This window comes from Carassius carassius, chromosome 10 (genome assembly GCF_963082965.1).
Source record: "Carassius carassius chromosome 10, fCarCar2.1, whole genome shotgun sequence".
Lineage (NCBI taxonomy): Eukaryota > Metazoa > Chordata > Actinopteri > Cypriniformes > Cyprinidae > Carassius > Carassius carassius.
This window is the reverse complement of record NC_081764.1, coordinates 8,181,568-8,206,831: the sequence shown is the minus strand read 5'-3', so window position 1 is coordinate 8,206,831 and position 25,264 is coordinate 8,181,568. Positions and strand designations below refer to the sequence as shown.

Sequence of the window (25,264 nt, the reverse complement as noted above, 5' to 3'; positions counted from 1 at the left end):
GTTACAGTAGATTTGGAATTGCAGTTTTGCTTGGCCGATCTTTGTTGTATATGCTTTGCCAACTACCTGCAGTGAATTATTTCTTTCTCATACATCTGCTATCCTGCAGTTGATTCTCAAGTAGACCTTATCAGAGATGGAAGCAAATATGTTGTGTTACAGTAACATTGTGTCATTACATTCTTCAGAGGTTTCCTTCAACATCTGACACAGTCCTCTGTGGTCATCCAAAGGGACTGTGCTGTGAACTTCATGAACCATATCCTATAATGTAAAAACGTAACGTACAGTAGGAATGTAGCCAGGACATTAAACATCAGGGAAGAACTCCAGACTGGTCATATTCATGCAGCAGTACAGATGCCGTTTTATTGAAGAACTACTGTGACTTGGCAACACTTGTGTTGTTTGGATTAGTTGTATGTGAGTCCTTGTAGAGGACTTAAGCAGATTTGGAGAATGGTTATGCATCCAATGGAAAGCCTATTATATTTAATAAATCTTTTGAGAGGTTCAAGTTGCTTCTGTTATTTTGTTTTCATTATCTTTAATGTTCATAATCCTAATTGCACTGACAAAATCCTTGTGTCCGTATGAATTTCAGAAACTACTGTGAATAAAACAAATGGTCAATAAAACAATGTGACCAACAGTCCAGAGAAGCTCTGGCCTCCTAAGCTGAGCACTGTGGGTTTAAGTCTGAACTGATGCTGACTTCAGCTTTTCCATAACCATATTTTTTACCTTGTTTGTGTGTTGCTTTAAAAAGAAGCATCTGCTAAATAATTAAATGGTCTCTTTCACCCTGTCCTTTTTTTAGAGCTGAAGTCTACTGAAACTGCCCATCACTTCGCTTTTCTGCTCAACTCGACAGACTACAGAATCCTACGTATGGATGAGGACCATGATCGCATGTACGTGGGCAGCAAGGACTACATCCTGTCACTAGACCTGAACGATATCAACAAAGACCCCCTCATAGTAAGATTTCTCAGTTACACAATACAGATTGCAACAAACCAAACTACAAGCAAGGCTTGGCAATGGTAAGCTTGAATCTGGTCAGTAGATAAAGGAGGACTGACATTTGTTTTATCACTGTCTTTTTCCTCAGATTCACTGGCCTGTGGCTCCTCAGAGGAGGACTGAGTGTGTTCTCTCGGGAAAAGACATCAATGTAAGAATCTGCCGAGACAAAATGTGGATATTCTTTTCTGCTGTACTTATTTATTTATTTATCAGAGTTTGGCGTCAGTAAGATTTTTTTAAAGGAAACGAATACTTGAATTCACAAAGAATGCATTAAATCGATCCAAAGTGACAAAGATAAAAAAGGTTTATTTAACAAATGCTGTTCTTTTGATCTTTCTATTCATCACATTTTTAAATATATTCAAATATTTAACTTTAAATATAACTTTTTATATAATATTTAAATATTTATTTAAATATACAATATTAATGTTTTAAATAAAAAATAAGAGAACTCTTTCAAAAATATATTTTTTTTAAAGTTACCAGCACCAATATTTTGAATTGTAGTATGTCATTATTTATATTATTTATTTGTAATATTCTCTGTTTATATTTTTATATGGGCCATTTTTTCTCAGAATTTTAATATCGGTGGATCACTACTAATTACCAAAATCTTTGTTAATCCTAGTTATTTTAACGTGAGCATGTCAGTATCCATCTGAAAGTATAATTTCACCATGTAAACATCGCTGATATCATTCTGTTCTGTGTCAACAGGGCGAGTGTGGTAATTTCATCCGTCTAATCGAGCCATGGAACAGGACTCACCTGTATGTGTGTGGAACGGGAGCTTACAACCCCATCTGTACCTATGTGGACAGAGGTCAAAAGGCACAGGTAAACTGTCATTCGCTGGTGACCTGCTACCATTTGCAGGTCAAGGGTTCAAACGGTTGGCTACCGTAGTCAAAAGGTACTATGTCATTAGAGAGGAATGTTTCTCCACTTTGGAACAAACAGGATAATCTTTACCACCTGCATGTCTTTTGACTTTTACTTCAAAAACTCTTCCTAGTGTTTAGCAGGGTAATTGCATTTAAACATAGTCTTAATTTCACCTACCTTCTTCCCCATGTCCCATCATTAACCACTGTCCATAAGAACATCATTCAAAAAAGTCTGAGATCACATTGGAAATCTCCAAAGTTTTTTTTATTTTTAAACTTCCAGTTGTACTGGAAATAAAGAAAAAAAATGATGAATGAAAAATGTACAATTCTGAGCTATTTTTAGGTACATTTTCAAATATAAGCAAATTTTTTACATTGATCATGTGAACCTATTTTTTCCCACTCACATATTGATTAAATAATTAGCAAATAATAAACTAAAATGTATTAAATTATTATTATAAAATGAACACTTCCACTGGTCTCAGGCTTTTGGATCCTACTGCATTTTTTCTTTTGTGGGGTTCTGCAATATGCATGTCTGTTTTTTGTTTTTTTCATATGTAATGGGAATTTCATGTCCTAACAAGGCTTTTCATAATGTGCATGTTTTAGACAACTTAATATCAACTCTTCTTTGTCCACTATGGATATACCATACTGCAGCCATCTTTTTAGCATTTCAACATCTTGTTTGGACACATACTTGAACGTTGTCTTGAGTCCTAGAAATAGGTCTTTATTGAGGCACACACCTTGTTTTATAGGGCATGCTCCAAGATCAGATGCCTCGTGCGGGAGGCCGAACCAGTCGGGCCGCAGATCCTAGTACCTCACCAGAACCACAAGAACCCAAGGTGGGAAATGAACTCTTCAGTGGGATGAGGTCCTTTTTGTACTTAATTATGGCCTCTTTTTTCTTAAGATGCACTTACAAGATGTTTTTTACTTAGAAGTTTAAGGATTCACAGTATCTGGATTTTCAACCGCTGGTTTCCTCAGCCACTAAAGGCTTTGAGAGAAACAGCAGAGGAACTGTTGTCTTGAGAGCTTGTATTTCTCTAGTTTGCCTATACTTGTCCAGAGCTTGCCTTTGGCGCAGAAATCTAGCAGAACGTGCAAAAATTACTCCCACACCCACACTCCATCATCTTTGAATGTGGATAGTCAGCAGAATCGGTGGATTATATTACATTTGTGGTGTGCGTGTAAAGCTTAGAAAGTAGAAATGTTCCATAAACTTTTTGTATATTATCCAAAGCAAGTCATTGTTGAGACATGAATTTGCTGAATTGCTGATAAATTCTTTGCAACATATTGTAGACTCTTTAGATGTCCTTCTACATCTCTGCTTAGATTTTACTTAACATGTTAATTCATGTTAGATGTTGTTGTGTATATTTGGTGCAAATCCAGCAGTCACCAAGCTTTTTACTAATACTGTTTTGCGTCTGTTTGACTGTAGATGGAATGCAGACTGCATGAAGTGAAGTGGACTATTAGCTTAAAAAGATTTAGTTTTTCTAAATACCAGAATGCAATAGTTGTCACTAACCCAACAAAACCATATAGACAATTTTAGATTCATATGTTGAGAAGTTGATTGTGAGAAACTGTTAATTTTCTTTGGCTACCAAGAACCTTGGAAACCTTGGATTTTGGCATTCATTTCTTTTTTTTCTCTGCAGTTTTACACAAGCTCTCTTTTGTCAAATGGCAAGATATTGGTGTTGGCATTAGACAATATGTTAGACTCCAGCATTTAAAAAGCACAAACAATTGGTTACCTTAAGATATTTCAATTATATTACAACCTCAGCTAGTTTTTTTTTCCATTTATCCCAGTGAACCTATGTGCATTTCACTTCGTGGCTATACCTCTTGAACACAGGAAACTTAAAGTGTCCAAGTAAGCTGAGAATCAATACTGCTCATCTAATGTGATCTGTTGCACTGTCATTAATGAATCCTTCATGCTCTCCCTGTTCCAGGAATACATTTTCCGCCTGGAGCCTGGTAAAGTAGATTCTGGGAAGGGGAAATGCCCCTTTGACCCCAAACTAAACAGTGTCTCAGCTTTGATAAGTACGTACCACTCATTGCCATCATACTACTTTTCAATACTTTTAGAAAATAAACAAATTTTTTTGTTTCATACTCATTTTTCTCAAGTTAATCTATCTATCTCTCTTTATCTCCTTTATGCTCGCTCTCTTTTGGCAGATGGCCAGTTGTACGCCGGCGTCTACATCGATTTTATGGGAACAGACTCGGCCATCTTTCGCACATTGGGAAAACACACGGCCATGAGGACTGACCAGTATAACTCCCGCTGGCTCCACGGTACGCACAAAATTTTTGAACCATGGCATACCATCAAGACAAAGTTCTTTGTTTACTGGGGAAAGTCCCAAATATGAAATTTTAACACTGACCCTTCATCCTACCTCCTGCAAACTAACCTCATATTTCATAGACAGAGTTTCCCTTGTATTAGACATGACTTCTTTACTTTAGTTTTTCCGTTTTAATCATGAGTCTCCACTGTGATAACCATCAGAAATTTCATACAGATGTCTTACATGTGGACTGTTCGGTGTAGTGAATGAGAGGATATATTAACCGTGAGAGAGGTCATCAGACACTTTGCATTAGTTGCACTTTCTAGTGTTATTTAATATTATCCCTTTGCTCTCCTTTTTATTATCTCTTTGCTTTCTGCTCTAACTATAATTCATCTCTTTTGTCGTTTCCCTTCCTCTCTCTTTTCTTTTTCTTTTAGATCCAACATTTGTCCACGCTCAGCTCATCCCTGATAGTGCAGAAAAGAATGACGACAAGCTGTATTTCTTCTTCCGTGAGAAGGCCTCTGAGATGGGTCAGACTCCCATGGCTCAGTCTAGGATTGGGAGGATTTGTTTGGTGAGACATTTTCTTAAGCTTTGTCTTGTATTCCAGTAAAACATGTTAAAAGCCATAGTGCGTTTATTCAACTTCATGTTGTTTTAAGCCCACATGACTTTCTTTTTCCATTATATACAAAATTATATATAATGGAATATGCACATATTTGGTGTTCCTATGCTGAACTTGATTCTAAATAAATTATGTCCATTTAGGGCTGAACTGTTGATTGACAGAGCATCGGGATCCATCATTGTCCAATGCCTCCTACATGACAACCGCTTGTTTCTTGGTTATTTTTTGCTGTTCTAATGTGAATAAAAGCAGCATGTTTGTAATGTGTGGGTAGCTGCTGGCGGCTGGTCACTGGGCATCGCTGCGTCTCATTATTGAAGCTGGCTGCTGTCCACAGCAGATGGGGCTGAGCAGTGCTCAAAGCCAATGTTTACAACCCAGTCACAGCCAGTTAATGCAAACCCACAGAAATAGCCCGAGAGCAGTACAGATCCTGATGTAAAGCAATGCCTTAATTTCACATATAGAGAGTCCATCAAATCAAACTTCTGCTAGAATGTGTGTGGTGTCTAACAGTGAATCTTCATGGCTAACATGACCTCACTTCGTCTACAGAATGATGACGGAGGACACTGCTGTCTGGTGAATAAGTGGAGTACCTTCCTGAAGGCTCGGCTCATCTGCTCTGTGACTGGCTCTGATGGAATTGAGACACATTTCGATGAGCTCCGTAAGTCTCTCTTTTACCTCAGCTGTAAATACCATGACACTTACCCTTATTACTGTGGCAGTACCATGGTAAAGTGTTAGCATCATCAGATAAAAGCATGGTACTTTAAAATATACCATGGTACCATAATTTAACATTCTTTTTGTCCAAAATACTGTGGTAAAACCACAATACTTTTTTTGTCAGTGTAAGTTTTAAAATAAAAATGTACTGTATGTTGGTGCTGCCATGAGTGATCAGGTGGTACTACTATAGTACTTTGCATATATCTTGGTATTGGAATGTCACTTCCATCTAATTCAGATATTTTGGGGGCATTTTATGTTCTATGATTCTGTGGAGATTACAAAACATGACAAAAACAGCTTTACCATTTGATTGACTCCATATATACAGTGAGGTGTATTTTTAGGTTTATTTGCTGTTAATTTTTACAATAAACTCGCTGAAATAAGAGGCCTCTTCTGATATAGCTCATTTGTGGAAACTGCTCATGTTTGATGGTTCAATGGATATGTCTCTCCAGAGGGTATAACTTGGAAAAAGCAATTTCCTTTCTTTCCTGTATGTGCAGTGTGTAGCATTTGTGCTTAAGCGTAAAGTGCCACAAGGCCCTGTGTAGAGGCAAGCAGTTCTGAGTATGAAATTGAAGTTCCAGTAGAGCCTAAAATGACAAATTGGGCTTTTAAAAAGTTGTACTACAACTGCCCGAAAATAAAAATAACTCTCTTTTTGTGGTTTTACATTTTGCTCCACACATGATTGTGCATTTAGGTGTACATGTGTGAGGTAACTCATGCATGTAAGCTGCATCTTAACAGGCTTACACAAAATGGACTCTTTCCCGGTGTGGGAGAGTTTGATTGACAGGACTGAAAAGGATTGGCTGACAAACCAGCTGTAACAGCCTCTGCCACTCTTCAGAGGCAAATAAACGCAAGCGCATGAATGCTGCAATTTTATTGCTTTTGCGATGTGCATAAATTGAGTAAGCGGTCGTTCTGTGTTTGCTTCATTTCACAGCTCCTGTAACATAGCGCATAAGGTACCCTCAGGACTCCTTTCTCTCATCTCTGCCCTCTCTTTCTCACTTGGTTGGCCATTCACCCTCTCTCTGCCACTGTGTTTGAGAAATGAACTTGTCAGTGGAGTTTTTGACCAGATGTTTTCCCTTTTACTCAGGTGGGCAGTGAGGTTTTATGGATTGTTTTTTGTGGCTTGGCAAGAGTGAGATTCATTCGCTGCACTGTGGGATTTTCCCTCAGCACGTGATTACTTAGTCTGTTTAGTTGTGACTATCCGCCCGAGATCATCTGTTTTCTGTTTTTGATGGGACATCTGTCTATGCTTTTACCACTTGCCCTCCTTATTCCCTGAACTATCTGGGTCTCCTTTTGGTTTCATTTCCTTCTGCCAATCTTTTAACCTTCTTCTATGTTCCTCTATCTCTCATCCCCCAACACACAATTGCAAAAAAAAAAAAAAAAAAAACACCGGTCCTGCTTTGCCCCTTATACTTTTATATCATATTTTTTCATCTTTCTCATTTTAGCTAGCAGACTATCACTTGTACTTTGTGGTTAAACTGGAGGATTTTGGAGGCTGAGACAAAAACAAAGAGGAATAGTGAGAAAGAAAGATTGTCCTCTCAATGTGATGGGTTTTGTATGATGTACCTGAACTGAGATAGATTTGATTTCCCACATAGACTCGCAGACTTTTGGCTTTTTGTGTACCTTGCTGATATGAAGCTGCTGAAATGTTGGTGTCACCAGTGGTGCTAAACTGAGCTGAAATAGAGAAAAAATTGTGAATGTTTTCGAAACAGGTTTTCTCAAATAATCCACCTGCCATCCATTCTTTAAAAAAAAAGATTCATTCCCAAACTTCGGTTTAGCCATTGTTGCTATACAAGGCTGCTTAAATAAACAGAGCTTTTGGAATTGGAATTATTGTGTCCCATAGTACATCGAAAACTATGGAACCCCCTCTGGTGATAGATAAATGGGAGGTGGGAAGAAAAAGTATATCCCAATGCTTTTGTGCTTGTTCTCAAAATGTATGGATTCTCTCACACAAGAGTAAGAGTTTCCTTAAAAAATGTTGCATTCGTTTGCATTTGCAGTCTCTCACAAAAGTATTGCATCTAACCAAAGAAGGTTTGCAATTGTTGCTAGAGCTTTTAATACGGTTTCTGCATGGCATACGATTTGCAGTGAAATTTCAAAGTGTGCTAATGTTTCCCAAAACCCCTTGTGTAACAAGGGAGGAGTTTGTGACTTCTCTTTTTGACTTTTTCAGTGCAAAAGTAGTAAGCAAAATGCAAAACCTAAAGCTGCCTTGACAGTATTAAATATTAAATTATTTGGTATCAGGACACAATCATATAATGTTATAATGTCTCATTACATACTCATTGTCTTACTACTTAGACGTATGTGCTTTATTCTCACCATCAATGTACACACTTAAGTATGTGAATTAGTTCATTTATCTTCAAATCCAGGAACTAAAGTAATTTAATCTTCCTTTCAGGGGACGTGTACATCCAGAAAACCCAAGACACCAAGAATCCCGTCATCTACGGCGTCTTCTCAGTGTCTGGGTGCGTAAGTTCATGACGGTCTCTCCCCTAGTAAGAGATCCAGTCCTCACTTCTCCTCGACGCCTCTTACTAATCAAACCACTTATCAGATTGGCAAGGGAGCTTGAATATATTTGCTTTCATATTCACACTCCAGTTGCCCACAGGGCAACACCCCCATTTCTCCACCGCTGAAGACCGTTTCTAACATACTGAATAACAAGTGTTTGGCAGGCTTCACAGACAGTAGTACAAGTCCTCCAACAGCACAAAGGAAGGAGCCTTTCTGTGAATCTGATATGTGATATTCGCTTTAGGACTTACCTATATAATACCACAGCTATTAGATGCGGTTAGGAGAGGGTATTTGTACATGCTAAAATATTACACAACTGGCCTCTGCCAACTTTTTAGATCAGGTTCACATGCTAATCATCCAGTGTAAATACACACGGCTGTTAGTGTGTTAGAGCAATTCACAGTCTCGCTGTAGATTTCAGATAAAATCGGTGAAGCCCTTGGGCTCTGTCTGAGCTCTTTAAACCCAAAAGCACCATCCTTGGTGATAATAGTGAAAACTCTCCATCAACTGCAAGTGATTTCACAACTCTAGCTGTCCCTCTGTCTCTTCTCTCTCTCTCCCTCTCTCTCTCTCTGTGTATTTGTATTCATGTTGTTTGTAAAACTGCATTCTCTAATCATATTATATCTGTCATCTTCATTTGATTAGTGACCTAGTAATAGTGCAGAATGTTGTGTAATTCTTAGTCATTTTAGGGCATAACTTTTCTTTGTTTTAAATATTTCAGAAACCTTGTTTATTTCCAAGTTTAAATTAGATTTTGAGTTGCATATTTTCAATGTGTTCTGACATTTGGATCCCACTTTGTTTCTGCGTGAATTTTTTTTACATATTACATATTATATCACATACGAAATTAAGCCAAATGGTTATAGTGGTCAGCAGATTTACATAAAGACAACCATATCTTATTTCAGGAAATGTGTATAAAGAGAGATTTTGTGCGAATTTTACAATTGTGAATAATAATAATATGTATATATATATATATATATATATATATATATATATATATATATATATATATATATATATATTAGATCGATATATTTTACTTTGTACATCAATGTTGCAACATCTGTGTGACAAGGCCTGAGTGATTTGCTTTAATACTGTGTCTACCACCTCTCTTTTTGCTTCAATGCATGAATTCTTCTCTTTCTGCATCTCTAGGTCTGTGTTTAAAGGTTCAGCAGTATGTGTGTATTCAATGGCTGATGTCCGCATGGTCTTCAATGGTCCTTTCGCTCATAAGGAAGGGCCAAACTACCAGTGGGTTGCCTACCAGGGTAAACTTCCCTATCCCCGACCAGGAACAGTGAGTGTCATCTCTAATGTTTACAGTTTTTCACATTTGCTAAGACACTAAACCCCATTCTTGGAACCAAATTCTCAATAGCCTCAACCAATTTGTCCAATAAATCACTCTTTCTGCAAAACCTTAAACAAGTTCAGGCAGTTTAGACACTGTTTGCAGATCTAATGCACTTTTTGCAAAACTCTAAACACATTCTCACTCACTAAAACACAATTTGCACTGCGATTAAACTTGTGATGCAAAACCCTAAACACAATAAAAGAAAAGTTAAGCACAACTGCAACATGATGGTCGTCATTTACACACAATAATTCAAAACGGTTCACACTTTTTTCGAAATATGTGAATGTACAAAAAATATTGGTGCATCCATCAATAGAGGCACAGACGAGGGCATATACCAATTTGCCACGGTCCATTTTAAATGAGCCTTGGCCCAGAGAAAACGCTTGCACTTCTGGATCATGTTTAGATATGGCTTCTTTTTTTACCAATAGAGTTTTAGCCGGCAATAGCAAATGGCACGGTGGATTGTGTTCACCGACAACTTTTTCTGGAAGTATTCCTGAGCCCATGTTGTGATTTCCATTGCAGTAGCATTCCTGTATGTGATGCAGTGCCGTCTGAGGGCCCAAAGATCATGGGCATCCAGTTTGGTTTTCCGGCCTTGACCCTTACGCACAGAGACTGTTCCAGATTCTCTAAATCTTTCGATGATATTATGTACTGTAGATGATGATAACTTCAAACTCTTTGTAATTTTTCTCTGAGAAACTCCTTTCTGATATTGCTCCACTATTTTTCACCACAGCATTGGGGGAATTGGTGATCCTCTGCCCATCTTGACTTCTGAGAGACACTGCCACTCTGAGAGGCTCTTTTTATACCCAATCATGTTGCCAAATGACCTAATAAGTTGCATATTGGTCCTCCAGCTGTTCCTTATATGTACATTTAACTTTTCCGGCCTCTTATTGCTACCTGTCCCAACTTTTTTGGAATGTGTAGCTCTCATGAAATCCAAAATGAGCCAATATTTGGCATGACATTTCAAAAAGTCTCACTTTCAACATTTGATATCTTATCTATATTTTACTGTGAATAAAGTTTAAGTTTATGAGATTTGTAAATTATTTTATTTTTTACTCACAATTTGTACAGTGTCCCAACGTTTTTGGAATCGGGTTTGTACATCATATGAACAAGATAGTTAATGTTGGACAGTCTTAAATGCTGGAATACTAATTTTATCCCTGTGATTTCAGTGTCCAGGAGGGACGTTCACCCCTAAAATGAAATCTACTAAAGACTACCCTGATGAGGTTATCAACTTCATGCGCAACCATCCGACCATGTTCAATGCTGTTTATCCAGTCCACAAGCGCCCTCTAGTGGTCCGTACCAATGTGGATTATGAGTTCACCACCATCACAGTGGACCAAGTGGCTGCAGTTGATGGCAACTATGAAGTTCTTTTCTTGGGAACAGGTGAACTTGATACACGTTTTAAGTTATATATTTATTATATACATAAACAGTATACATACTGTTTAGAGAAAGTATACATACTGCATACAGAAATACACAATAAACGTGCTGTATAAATATGGCTCATTCATTCATACTGTGGGGTCTAAAAGCCTTTTTATAAAGCTTTTCAGAAAAATAAAGGAAACTTTATTCTTCATTCACTCAAAAAGAATATTCGATTTTATAAATAGCTCTGACTCCTATATTTTGGTCAATTACAGATAAAGGAACTATTCAGAAAGTGATCATACTGCCCAGAGATGATCTACAGACTGAAGAGCTAGTGCTGGAGGAGGTTGAGGTCTTCAGAGTAAGATCCTTTTTTTATTTATATTTACATTACACTTTGTGTCAACATACTCTTTATTGTTAAATACTATTTTTTTTATTATTATAAAATATAACTATAATTATTATTACAGGTTCCAACTCCAATCACTACTATGAAAATTTCTCCAAAACGGGTAAGCACAACATTTTTAAAAATACATTTTTGAAATATTAATAGTAATAATATTAAATATAGTTTTGAAACTGATTATTTAAATTGTTATTTAGCAGATGGTTTTATGCAAAGCAACTTACAAATATGGAACATATTCTTCACATGTTCTCTATGATGTGTTTTGAATGATACTCTTCTAACTGTTCTTTTTCATCCCGTCTTCCTGTGTAGCAACAGCTGTATGTGAGTTCAGTGGTGGGCGTCACTCATCTGGCGCTGCACAGGTGTGATGTGTACGGAGAGGCCTGTGCTGACTGCTGCTTGGCCAGAGACCCTTACTGTGCCTGGGATGGAAAGTCCTGCTCTCGCTACTCAGCAAACCAAAAAAGGTGAGCGCTGCATGTGTGTAAATATCTTTATTATCAGACCATTATCCTTAAAATAGAATTTAATATAACTTACACGATTTGTTTGAATTCATTTCCTCCTTTGAAATTGGTTGTCTGAATCTTGTAGGCGGAGTCGGAGGCAAGATGTGAAGTATGGCAACCCTATAAGACAATGCAGGGGCTATAATTCCAATGGTGAGAAACCAAAAAATACACTTAAGTTTCTTTTAGTTTATTAAACCATACTTTGGAAGAAGTAAAAGAACTCCTTTTGATTTTGGTTATTGTTTTAGATGGTATTTTGTTTTAATTCCTGCCAGCCAATAAGAACACGCTGGAGACAGTGCAGTATGGAGTAGAGGGAAGCACAGCCTTCCTGGAGTGCCAGGCCAGATCTCCTCATGTGTCAATCAAGTGGCATTTCCAGAAGGAGAACAGCGATAGGAGGAGAGAGGTGCGTGTGACATAATGTTATACCATAAGTGATGTAATTTTAAAATCAACATTTTCTGTACTTTGTGTCATTTTAAAAATGCATTTTTTTTTTTGCCAGTGATATTATTTGCTTTATATAACCTGTACACTATTGGTCAAATATTGAAAAAATAATTGACATCTCTTATGTTCACAGAGGCTGCATTTACTTGATGAAAAATACCATAAAATCAGTAAAATTGTAAAATATTATTACAATTTAAAATAACTGCTTTAGATTTTAATATGTTTTAAATTGAAGGCAAAGCTGAATTTTCAGCAGCCATTACGTCTTCAGTGTCACATGATCCTTCAGAAATCATTCTAATATGCTGAAATTTCAGCTTTGTATTCACAGAAATAAATTACATTTTAAAATATATTAAAATAGAAAAAAGGTATTTTAAATTGTAATAATACTTCACAATATTACTGTCTGATGGTATTTTTTGGTATAAAATAAATGCAGTATTGATGAGTATAGGATTTTGTTATGACATGATGCATGTACTATGTGAATGAAACAATGACACAAAAAAATTTATGACACATAAAAAATATCCCTTTTCACATTAATGTACATTTAAACTTAAAATCGTAATTTTTGTTCCCAACAACCTATGCATTTCAGATCCGTTCTGACGAGCGTGTCGTTCATACGGAGCAGGGTCTCCTCCTGCGCGCTCTCCAGCTTTCTGATGGAGGGGTTTACCAGTGCACCTCCACTGAGAAGAACTTCAAGCACACGCTGGTCAAGCTTCAGTTGGTGGTCCTTCCCGCCCGCACCATCAACACCATCCAGATCGAATCCACCGCTCCCGCCACAACGCCTCTCCAGTCCAGCGCCTGGACGCCCAGTGCAGAGCAGTATAAAGATCTGCTGACCATCCTCAGCCAACCAGAGATGGGCCTTATCAACCAGTACTGCCAGGACTACTGGCAGATGGGGGACGACCCTGCAGCTCACGCACACAAGAAGAAGGACCTCAAGGAAGTACAGAAGGACCTCCAGAAGCCACGAAACAGGAGACACCACCAGGAGCAGGGCAGCATGGCTGAGACATGAGATGGAAAAACCCACTCACTCCAAATGAATGAGACTCGAGATTGACCTGAAGGTCTTTGACTACCATTACACACAAACATATACCATTATGACCGAGGAGAAAATAAACAATTTGTTTCTGAAAATTCATAGTATTTATTGTAGGCTGTACATAGATAGATTCTGTGGATATCTTTGTATGGAAATAGCAAAAAAAAAAAAAAAAATGTTTTTGTGTATAGATCTGTGCAAATATTTTATCATTGTTACTTTTTCTTCCAATATATTTATTACAACGGTATTCACATACATAACACACGTGACTTATCATAAAACTTAAAACGGCATAGTTGGACATTTAAAACTCTTGATGGACAGTTTGACTGCACTTGATGTTTTTATACTGGAGGAAACATGGGACTAAAGCCATTGTACATTTAGTGGACTGTTTCAGCCGAGCACGTGTTCTCATTCTGCAGATGTACGGATAAAGAATTTCTCCATATATTTGGTGCATCTGAGTATTCTGTGACCTCCCAAAAGACTTTGAAAAACACTTTAAAATCATCAGAAAATCATCATCTTTTAATCTTCTTGATCTTCCATATGTTGCTATGCTAATGTGTGTAAAATATAAAGTCGTTTCTGTGTGTTATACGTTTGGTTTATTATTGATTACAGCCTCCTGTACAGTATGTACATCACTTTTCTGTTCTTTTCATTTATATAAATATGTATTGCACACAAAGAATGTCGAAAAGCGGGGGGGTTCAAAACCTGTCCGTCTCTTTGCAAGCAGAATTGTTTAAAGCATTGTCTTTAAGTATATGTACCTCTCCAGACATTTTCAGTAATAAGTGTCCAAGCAAGCACCTCTAATCATTTAATAGGTGATTATTCGAAAGCATTAAATCATTTGGAACTAAACTTTTGGGGGCTTGTTTGCGTTTGCATGAATTGTATTTGTGCTGTACAAATATGTAGTCAAATTCTGGATATTGCTGTGTTGCTGTATGGTCTTTGAAATAATGAATCGAGAGAGCGAGAGCGAGACTGTTTTTTAAAGACAGAGGACTTTGCTGAACTCAAGCACAATTACCTGATGTGTCTGTTTTGCCTCCGTTGTTTTTTCAGCACGCATAGCAAACAGGCTGTGTGAAATGGTTGTTGTAAAATTTTTCTTTTCTTTTCATTTGTAAGACATTATTTATCACTGTGGTTTGTCCCCTTGTTTTGTCTTTTTTTAGGATATTCTAATGTGAAAAAGATCCAGAATTAGATGTTATGAACAACAGTTAATATTATAGTAATGTTTTTTATTTTCATCGTTGTTGTTGACTAATTAAAGTTATATATTTTATAACAAATACAGGTTGGCCTTACTGCAGAAATATAACTATACTTCCTTTCTTCTGCTGACTTGAAGTAAAGATTGAAATACACACAGCGAAGAAGTTTTGCTGAATAAGAAAATAGCATGTTTACACCAAAAGCACACCATGTTGATTTGCCTATTTAATTAACTGAGGAAACAGTACATTGTTTGGTAATTTTGCATTAAGATCATTCAGAAGAACTAGTGTAATTTGTCTCTTCTTTAATACTGATTATAAGATGTGCTGCATTTTTATGAATGCATCTCTGGCATTCATTAAATAAATTCTTTCAAAACATAATTCACAAAAGTAACAGAAATAATGTGGTATGGTGTTATGACGTCTGTCAAGTGCCAAGAAAAAAAATTCTGATCACTGAATGTAACATTTGAAAAAAACACTTGGAAATCTGTTTTATGTAAAGATTATTTTTGCATTACAAACTAAATGGAGATAAATCTATCAAACATTACTGTATTGTCTTGTTAATAATACCTTGTCTTGAGGTAGTTGTTAAAGAAGTCTTGAGGACAAAAATGTTGCAGATGTGGCACCGTTTTCTAATAATAGAATAGCCCATTAATTCTCAGCCCAGCTACATGAAAATATATATTTTAATCCACTGTACACTCTTAAAAATACGTTCCCAATGGGGGTGTCATACTGTAGAAGAACCATTTTGGTTCCATGCCAAAGAACCTTTCCATGAAGAGTTCTTAAAAAAAAAATTTTTCTTAGTGTAAAGAACATAAAAGAAGCTTTTGTGCAGTGGAAAGGTTTTATGGATGTTAACATTTCTTTAGAAAACCTTTGTGATAGAGTGTGGCCAAAGAAAGGTTTTATTAATACTACTTTTTGAGTATATTTTTTTACTAAATGTTTAGCAAGATAAACATGATCATTTAATCATTAAACATGTATTAAACAACTTGCAACAATCTCTCAAAATACTGAAATGAACAGCTACTGATGAAGTACAATGAAGAAAGTGTCTCTCTCATCTGTGATGCCTGTGGATTAAAATGTATCAATCTTCAGATTGGGGCCAATGAGCTCTGTCAGGTATAAGACTAAAGCTCTTTAAACGCTGCACTGCACACTGTGTCCGCTGGAAAATGTCAACTGATCCTGATGACTACAGTGGAAAAGTGAGATTAGAATTACTCAAGGAGATTTCAATATCCAGCATCAAAAACACCTTCACATTCAGTCCAAGTTCTATTGAAAAGCCAAAAATGTAGGCCATAGAGATGTAATTTTATAGACACATAGATATAGGAAAATTTATCAAGTTCAAAGTCAACAAAACCATTTATGAGACCCATTTAGTCGTGGCCTAGTGGTTAGAGAGTTTGACTCCTAACTCTAAAGTTGTGGGTTTGAGTCTCAGGCTGGCAATACCTTGAGCAAGGGTGTGTGTTCACTGCTGTGTGTGTGCACTTTGGATGGGTTAAATACAGAGCACGCATTCTGAGTATGGGTCCCCATACTTGGCTGTATGTCATGTTTTTTTTTTTTCTTTTTTTTTCAAATTAAATATCATAACTTAGTCATCAGCAGATGATGGCAAACAATCGTAACATTTGCAACATCACATTATTCCACTCACACATTCTCCATTGCCTTACGCATGTGCTTGTGAAGATCCTGGCCAGATTATCACCCTTTGCTGAGCACAGCACCTTCTCATTAAATCTAAGGGTAAGATGACCTCTCTATGCTTTCAATGCCTTCTGTCCTTGTTCTTCATTGGCCCAACCAACCCAGGTGGTCAGAGACATCTCCAAAATCCTTCTAAGACTCCAAACAATTCATCAGGTCACCAAGATCCAGCCGAGGAGTGAGCTGTATAGCTGCCAGCACCTGGAGGCCTCTGGGCAAGCAAGTGGTCATCCCGAAGGACTTCTGTTCCCTAATCAAGAGTCAGTATGAGGGCCGGGGCGAGCGCTGAGGAGAAACACTCCAGGGAGCTAGAGAAGAAACTGAAAGAGGACGCTGACAAAGATGCCAGGACCGTCAAACTTCTGTTGCTAGGTAACAAAAAACACAAGTGGACTCAGATGACTGTTCAAGCCAAAACATGAAGAATAGCTCATTTGCTAGATTATATTGCAGATGTGTTGCAAAGCCTTTCCATTTAAACCCCATAATAAACAGGCAATGACTTCACATTTTGTTTTATCAATTTGTTTTTTGTTATTTGAAAGGAACAATTATTTAAGGCTCACATGCAAGATGAAAATTGATGCCTTACTGAAATTCAAACCAAAGTGGAGTCAAACTGGAGACTCCTAAATGTGATATTTCTCAATATCTATTTATATCTAATATTTAAAAGTATACATTTATATTCAACAAAAGTTGTATCTCTATTAAGGCTGTCATGATATTAGATTTTTCATATCACGGTTATTGTGGCCATAAAAATTCACGATATCGATATATCACAATATATACCTATAGAAATCTTGGTGGGGGGGGGGGGGGGGGGGGTTATCAGTCAAATAATTTTTTTTATTTTGTTTAGTGAGTTTTTCTTTTTCATACAACAACATAAGGATACTGATAAATGCAGGACAAAAGACTCTGGCTTTGTCCGGTATATGCCGGTATTCGGTAATGGATATAACACGGTAATGAATATGCACGGTATTGTTATGGGCACTTCTAAATACCGTGAATAATTATATATTACAAATTATTCAGAATTTGGAATGCTTTTTAAGCATACTATTCCCATCAACTGGTCAAAATGCACAACGTCTGTATGCTGCTTGAAAGACGCGAGGGAGCTCTGTTGTAAACAAGCGCATGAGAAGCACATTTGGGAACACTTAAGACGCGCTGAATGAAAACACATTCACTCAGACAGCAGATAGCGTTAAATTGCAGAAAATGCAGCCCTTACCCTGGAAACCTCATAAATAAAGCAGCTGCGCTACTTTCTAAAATATATTTAAATAATTAAATAGCCATTCAGATTTGTGTATTCAATATTCATCACAGCCCCAAATACTTTTTTTTTCATTTTAATATGGACTACAACATGCCCTAGATATTGTTTGAAAGTGTTTCGATTCTTTATTGTTCATTCACACTTTACATTAGGGCTTCATTAGTTAACATTCGTTAATTCATTAGCCAATGAAAAATTCTTCTGAACATTCATTAATCATAGGTATTCCAATATTTAATTAAAATCAAAAGTTGCAGCTGTATTATTTAATCTGTGTAAAACTTTGAACTTTATATATTTTTCAGTATTGCTTTATTGTATTTAAATATTCAGTTATTTTTGTTATAAGAAAAAAATATTTAACCTGTTATACTGCATTATGACCTTTTTCAATCTAAATTGAAATACCGTGATAATACTACATACCATGATAAAAGCATAAGCAATTAATCGCAACAGGAAAAATTTATACCGGCATATCCCTAAAACACTTTAATGTTAACAAATGTCATCTTATTGTAATGTATTAGGCTAACTAACATGAAAGAACAGTGTACAATGCATTTATTAAATGATTTATTAATCTTTGTTAATGTTAATAAAAATAGAGTCGTTCATTGTTCATGTTAGTTCATAGTGCATTAAACACAACTTGTGATTTTAATAGCCTAATGCAATAGTAAATGCTGAAATGAACATGAACTAAGATAAATTCTGTGGAAATATTGTTCATTGTTATTTGCAGAGGTGGAAAGTAACGAATTACATTTACTCGCGTTACTGTTATTGAGTAGCTTTTTTGTGTACTAATACTTTTTAAAGTATTTTTTTAAATCTGTAATTTTACTTTTACTTAAGTATATTTAGTTTGAAGTATTGTACTTCGCTACATTTTAAAACACATTAATAACTGAGTAAAAAAAAATAATAATAATAAAAAAATAAATCGCTCCCTGGAAACTTCGGCAGTAAATAATGGACAGGAGGGCAAACTGGCGCTAAAATCACAAGAAAGATGCAGACGGACAAAACAGGCGTTAGTGGTGCAGACACCGCTGAAAACGAAACCCCGTCATATTCTGAAGTTGAACTCGAAGGAAATGAAGTGAACCCCTGGCCATATGTATGCTCTATTATGCAGTGTAAGCTGTACTTGCCTAGGAAGGCCAAACTAGCAGCTTATAAAATCTCGACAAGACATCAACCCTTCGCAAGAATGTAGAGGTAAGCTAAATAATTGCATCGTTGCATTGGTGGTTAAAATGAAGCTTTGACATTTTAGCAAGAGGTTTTGCACAAATTAGCCAAAAAGACAGTGGTGTGTGCTATTTTTGTTTTAATGATGTGCACGCGCATTTATAGTGCGTTCTTTCACTGTGTGATTCAGTCTCCTAAAATGCATTTAGAATGATCACAAAATTGAAGATATAGGGGCAGACAATTCACATATTTATATAATTTCATATATTAAATCAAAATCACACAAAGAATGCCATCTTTTCCTCCAAAAATCATCATGAATATATACATACATATATATAACAGTTCAGTAAAGTTAATTAAGAGACTTGCGTTTTAGACATCATATTGCCTTTTCTAGCTCTATTTCTACAACAGAAAATAATTCCAAACACAGCCACCAAAGCACAGTTTTGCCTCTCTGAGCAACGTGACAGTGTTTCGTTCCTGAATGAATCAACCGTTTAAATGATTCGGTTCAATCGCAATGACTCACTTATTAACAGTGACTTGCTGACACATACTGGCCATTTTAATTTCACATTTAAAGTATCTTTTGATTTTTTAAAATAATTAATTTCTTATCATTTCAAATGAGTATTCAACATTTTATGTCTTGTATATCAAAACATTATTCATGCATTTGTAACTGCAGGTTAAATGCATTCTTGTCCTGCACTAAACAGTGTAATGCATCTAAATGCCACTTCCAATGAATCTTCTGCATTTCCTCTGCATTAAAAGATGAGTTTGTTGATACTGATTTGCCTGGTAACAGCCCAAATGTTTTATTATTCTAAATAACTGATTCCTTTAAGTAAAAACAACTAGTTTGAGATTAATAGACCTATCCCAGGGGTGTCAAACTCAGTTCCTGGAGGGCTGTAGCCCTGCAGAGTTTAGTTCTAACCCTGCTCCAGCACACATATCATGTAGTTTTCAAATAAACCTAAATGATTAGATTAGCTGGATCAGGTGTGTTTAATTAGGGTTATATCTAAACTGTGCAGGACTGTGGCCCTCCAGGAACTGAGTTTGACACTCTTGGCCTGTCCCATTTTTGACTCCCTCCCACTGTTAAAATGTAACTAAGTAATTTTTACTCTGAGTAAATTTTAAATGAGCTACTTTTTACTTTTACTTGAGTAGATTTTTAGACTGGTACTTTTACTTGTACTTAAGTAAAATTTCATTAATGTAATGGTACTTTTACTTGAGTAGAATATTTTTGTACTCTTTCCACCTCTGGTTATTTGTATATGTTAATGTAATTAACTAATGTTAACTAAAGAACCTTACTCAAGAAGGCATTAAGTGCATGGCACTGCGACCAACTTTAACTATTAACAGTTTAATGAAGCAATGAATGTAATTTGTAAAGTAAAATTTCCTACCATATTTCGCCGAAAACCGACGTCCTATTAGTCCCGTGCCAATCGGCATCTCTGTGATGTGGCCAGCATTTGGCGGGTCTTATTTTTTTTTTATTTTTTTTTTGAAGTTTCTGTTTCCTGTTTGACTTTTTTATCCACCTTTGCGAAGACTGGAGCTGCGTTGGAGTGTTTTGATAGTGTTTTGGGTGCTGTCATTTCGCTACAACACCCCTACAACTATAAAATTTGCAGAAAAAGAAAGCTGTAAAGGTTTCGAGGTTGTGTTACAAAAAAATCAAGCATAAAGCTTGAGATATTATTTAAACCTGGTGAAATGTAAATGACAAGGCACAAAATTATTATTATTTTTTTTTTTTTTATCCATCTAAACGAACCACAGAACGGGACTCTCAAAGTCTTGATATCCGGGTATCAGGGAGACAATTCAGTAAATTCGAGTAAAATCACAATAAAAGCTTCTCTTATCCCCAGCGAATGCACCACGCGAAATACTAGATAATACTTACCCCCTGCGAATAGGACTGACTATTAAAATAATGGCAACTTACTCTGACAAACACGAATCTCCTCGTAGTAGCTGCAGCACTGCGTCTTGTGTGACAGGTGTCAGCGTTAAGGCACAATACTGCCACCTGGGAGCTGAACCAGGTACTGACGCTGGAGTATTTACATGTGGTGTCATCATAAGGGAACTGTTCATTTTAAATATTGCGGTTATCGTCTAACTCTAAATTAACATGATATCGATAATTGTTTCTATGCATATCACGGTTATCGTCAATACCGGTATATCGCGACGCTCCTAAACTCTGTCTATCACAACTGAGTTTGTCTTTGTCTGTGAGGTGATGTAGGTTAGGGTCATGGGACATCAAGCTTTGACAAGGCTTAGGACAAGAATAATAAGCCTATTAATGTAATCCTCCAAAGATAACCACAATAGAGGACAAGGATGTATTCGTTCATTCACATTTGTATGCCGAAATAAATAAATAAATAAATCTTACCATTTGAATTCCTACAGTTTGACAAAACTCAGTTGTGTTACCCCTCAAAATACAACACAATTTAGATTTATGGTTTTCCTAGATAAATTTTATATATGTATGTATGTATATATAATTTAATACATTAAGACATAATATTACAAATGTCTGAAGTAGAAAATTTCTATATCAATAAATAAATACTGTTCTGTTATTTCAGTTCATCAAAGAATACTAAGATACAAAGAAAAAAAAAACAAGTTTCCATAAAAATATTATGCAGGATAATTGTTTTCAACATTAATAATAAAAACAAATGTTTCCAGAGCACTAAATCAGCATATTAGAATGATTTCTGAAGGATCACGTGACACTGAAGACTGAAGTAATGGCTGCTGAAAATTCAGCTTTGCATCACAGGAATAAATTACATTAAAAAAATATATTAAAATAGAACATTTACTTTAAATTGTACTAATTTCACAATATTACTGTTTTACTGTATATTTGGTCAAATAAATGCAGCCTTGGTGAGCATTTTGAATATACTTTATTGAAAAACATTTTAACATCTTACCAATGACACTTTTGAACAGCGGTAAATACGTATGTCATAAAAATGAATTGCTATACTAAATTGATTACTATCTTCTCCAGGTGCTGGTGAGTCAGGGAAAAGCACAATTGTCAAACAGATGAAGTAAGTGTGAAGTAAAAAAAAAAATCATAATACAATAAATAGGCTAATGCGAGTCTATACTCACTGTTCATTCATATTTAGTGCTTTTTCATAAGAATAACTTGGTCCATTTAATGTTTGTTCGTTTTTTTTCATGACAGAATTATTCACAAAGATGGTTACTCCCTCGAAGAGTGCTTGGAGTTCATTGTAATCATCTACAGCAACACCATGCAGTCGATGCTGGCCATTGTGAGGGCCATGACCACACTCAACATTTCCTATGGAGATGCTGCTGCACAGGTGCTCTACTCAAACATTCAAGCATCCATTAGTCATTTGCATAAATAAACAGATTAAATGATGGAAAAGAACTGTAGTGATAACATGGCACAATGATGATATCGATTATGCCACCTGCCTTGTCCAAAAATATAGAATCCCACTTTAATTGTAGGTGTTTAACTACTGTGTATTTGTATATGTCAAAAGCATTCATTGTTTGGTAGGGGCAGGGATAGGTTTGAAAGTATTAATTACAATTGTAATTCCAGAAATGAATTACAGATGATATTTCTTTTAAATGTATGCACAAGACTGAATTAGTATTATCTTGTATACTACAAAACAAAACCGTAAAAAATAGACTTTTAGGAAAAGTCATGAATGTTACACATCTAAAAGAGACTATTAAATCATGATGAAGAATTTTACAATATTTACAGTCACTCACATCATCCCAAAAGTCTGTATAGTAGCTAATGCTTAAACACCTTTAGTTACACCAACCCAAATCCATACAAGCTGACTAATATGTAAAACATAAATTAATAAATAAATAAATTACCGGTTTGTTTCAGGACGATGCAAGGAAGCTGATGCACTTAGCTGACACCATTGAGGAAGGCACCATGCCAAAGGAGCTGTCTGACATCATTCTGAGGCTGTGGAAGGACACAGGCATCCAGGCGTGCTTTGACAGAGCCTCCGAATACCAGCTCAACGACTCTGCCGGATAGTATGGCATCAGAAGTAGTCTTTTAAAGCATTAAATAACAATTAACAAGGTTTTAATGTATATGATCAAAACAGTAATCAAATCATCTTTGAAACATTAAGTATGCGGTGATATTGTACTGTTTCTTAATCTATCTCGAAGCTATCTGAATGACCTGGAGAGGCTGGTCAAACCTGGCTATGTCCCTACTGAGCAGGACGTCCTGCGATCAAGAGTGAAGACCACCGGTATCATCGAGACGCAGTTCTCCTTCAAGGACCTCAACTTCAGGTACAGCTAAAATACAAGAGCCTCCTCAATCCTAACTAAGGCATAAAGTAAACCATGATCATTCATCTCAAAAATCCAAGCAAGTTTAAGAATGCAAAGGTATCAAGAAGACTTGAATAACACCAATGGCAAAAAACTGACTGACCTTTTTGGTCTGTAGGATGTTTGATGTGGGCGGTCAGCGCTCAGAGAGGAAGAAGTGGATCCACTGCTTCGAAGGTGTGACCTGTATCATCTTCATCGCTGCTCTGAGTGCATACGACATGGTGCTGGTGGAGGATGATGAAGTGGTAGGTTGTCATTTGTGGTCCATCACTGGAAGTTTTACATGAACTGTTACTATGAGGCATTTTAGTAATAAACCCTGTTTTTCCATGTCCTTCCAACCAAAGAACCGAATGCATGAGAGTCTCCACTTGTTCAACAGTATCTGTAATCACCGTTACTTCGCCACCACATCCATTGTACTCTTCCTCAACAAGAAGGATGTCTTCTTGGAGAAGATCAAGAAAGCTCATCTGAGCATGTGCTTCCCTGATTACGATGGTAAGGCAGCATTTTGTCTGCAAATAAAAATATAAAATTAATTCTTTAACATACAGATTCTTACAACTGACTTTTACTTTAAACTAAAGAGTTTATTTTAAAGAGGATTAACACATTTTCAGCATGGATTTATCATGGAACATCACTTCATAATTTGCAAAACCATGCTAAAGATGACAATGCCATGTTTCTCTTAGGTCCCAACACCTTTGAGGATGCTGGTAACTACATCAAGGTGCAGTTCTTAGATCTGAACTTGCGACGAGACATCAAAGAAATCTACTCCCACATGACCTGTGCCACAGACACAGAGAACGTCAAGTTCGTGTTTGATGCCGTAACAGACATTATCATCAAAGAAAATCTCAAAGACTGCGGTCTATTCTAAGCAAGCAATGTGTGGGATGAGGTGATTATAATATAATATCAAAAATATGATATTACATATCATATTACATTTTGCTACAATTTCTATATGTGCATAACTAAAAAGCCTTTCTTCGTTTATTGAGATGCTGAATCGACAAAACCCAAAACTGACCCTTTGCCCCATGTAGCCCATTTTCCTCCCTGGGCAATAAGCAATTCTCCAGTGCACACAAACACATATACAAATACTTAAGGGAACTGAATTGATTAAATCATGAAGATGAATGTATATAGTTGTTGGGATCTACACTTGATTGAACACACTGCATGTAATTAAATATCAGAGCCTAATACAAATTCATAGCAGCAAGTCATATATACCAAGACCTATATGAGGTGTATTCGGCTCTATTAGTGTTTTTTTTTTTTTTTTTTTTGCAGTGATCTGTCCTGTAGATTTACAACTTCACTTCACACAGCTATAAACCAAATAACCGTCCTTCTGAAACAACTGCATATGCACTTCAGCATAATGTTTTGCAAGAGTACATTATGAAGTATTTCAGTTATGCCTTATAGCAGATACTGCGTAAAGTTCAGGCTTTTAAGCTAATTGAGAAAAGTTGCGACTTGACTGGCATACAAAGTTCTAGATATTTTACGGAGGAGTTATATCACGTTATGTCCCATCAGAATCTCTATGTATGATGGATGACTTTGATGAAAAGATAGCATTTACTAAGTTGTTTAGCTAAGGAGCAGCAAGAATACAACAGCGAAATTGATTAAAATGACATATAAACCATAAACAAATGTAAACTGAATGAATAAAGCTTCTGTAGAAAAGATTGAACCTGATGTGTTTGTCCTTTAAGTGTCCTGAACAAATGCGATCCAATGAACAGCTTAAATCCAGAGAAAAACAGGCTTTAGTATCATAACCACATTGGGATGGTTGAGTGTTTACAACCCGAATTCCGGAAAAGT

The 25,264-nt window shown here is 36.3% G+C and overlaps 2 protein-coding genes and 1 long non-coding RNA gene across 3 annotated transcripts in view; 2 read left to right on the top strand and 1 right to left on the bottom strand.

The window, feature by feature from the left end:
- LOC132151666 (semaphorin-3F-like) overlaps positions 1-15,120 on the top strand; it is a 45,758-nt gene extending 30,638 nt beyond the window's left edge. The window contains exons 3-19 of the mRNA XM_059559955.1: positions 821-981; positions 1,115-1,177; positions 1,756-1,875; positions 2,696-2,785; positions 3,920-4,013; positions 4,152-4,271; positions 4,711-4,850; positions 5,463-5,577; positions 8,113-8,182; positions 9,417-9,561; positions 10,827-11,049; positions 11,313-11,401; positions 11,514-11,555; positions 11,768-11,925; positions 12,053-12,120; positions 12,246-12,379; positions 13,031-15,120. Of these exons, the coding sequence (XP_059415938.1) occupies positions 821-981; positions 1,115-1,177; positions 1,756-1,875; positions 2,696-2,785; positions 3,920-4,013; positions 4,152-4,271; positions 4,711-4,850; positions 5,463-5,577; positions 8,113-8,182; positions 9,417-9,561; positions 10,827-11,049; positions 11,313-11,401; positions 11,514-11,555; positions 11,768-11,925; positions 12,053-12,120; positions 12,246-12,379; positions 13,031-13,465 (2,267 nt within the window). The 3' untranslated portion in view covers positions 13,466-15,120. The remainder of the gene's footprint in view (positions 1-820; positions 982-1,114; positions 1,178-1,755; positions 1,876-2,695; positions 2,786-3,919; positions 4,014-4,151; positions 4,272-4,710; positions 4,851-5,462; positions 5,578-8,112; positions 8,183-9,416; positions 9,562-10,826; positions 11,050-11,312; positions 11,402-11,513; positions 11,556-11,767; positions 11,926-12,052; positions 12,121-12,245; positions 12,380-13,030) is intronic.
- LOC132151670 (uncharacterized) lies at positions 11,066-20,435 on the bottom strand. The gene is made up of 3 exons (XR_009436434.1): positions 20,410-20,435; positions 11,999-12,087; positions 11,066-11,904 (listed from the first exon to the last, which is right to left on the bottom strand). It is a non-coding gene; the product is annotated as an uncharacterized LOC132151670 (long non-coding RNA).
- Positions 16,419-24,340, top strand: LOC132151669 (guanine nucleotide-binding protein G(t) subunit alpha-1). Its single transcript, XM_059559957.1, has 8 exons — positions 16,419-16,854; positions 22,053-22,095; positions 22,236-22,377; positions 22,935-23,092; positions 23,234-23,362; positions 23,523-23,652; positions 23,755-23,908; positions 24,106-24,340. The coding sequence occupies exons 1-8, from the start codon at positions 16,749-16,751 to the stop codon at positions 24,294-24,296; spliced, it is 1,053 nt and encodes a 350-aa protein (XP_059415940.1). The 5' UTR covers positions 16,419-16,748; the 3' UTR covers positions 24,297-24,340.
- Positions 24,341-25,264: the final 924 nt, after the last annotated feature.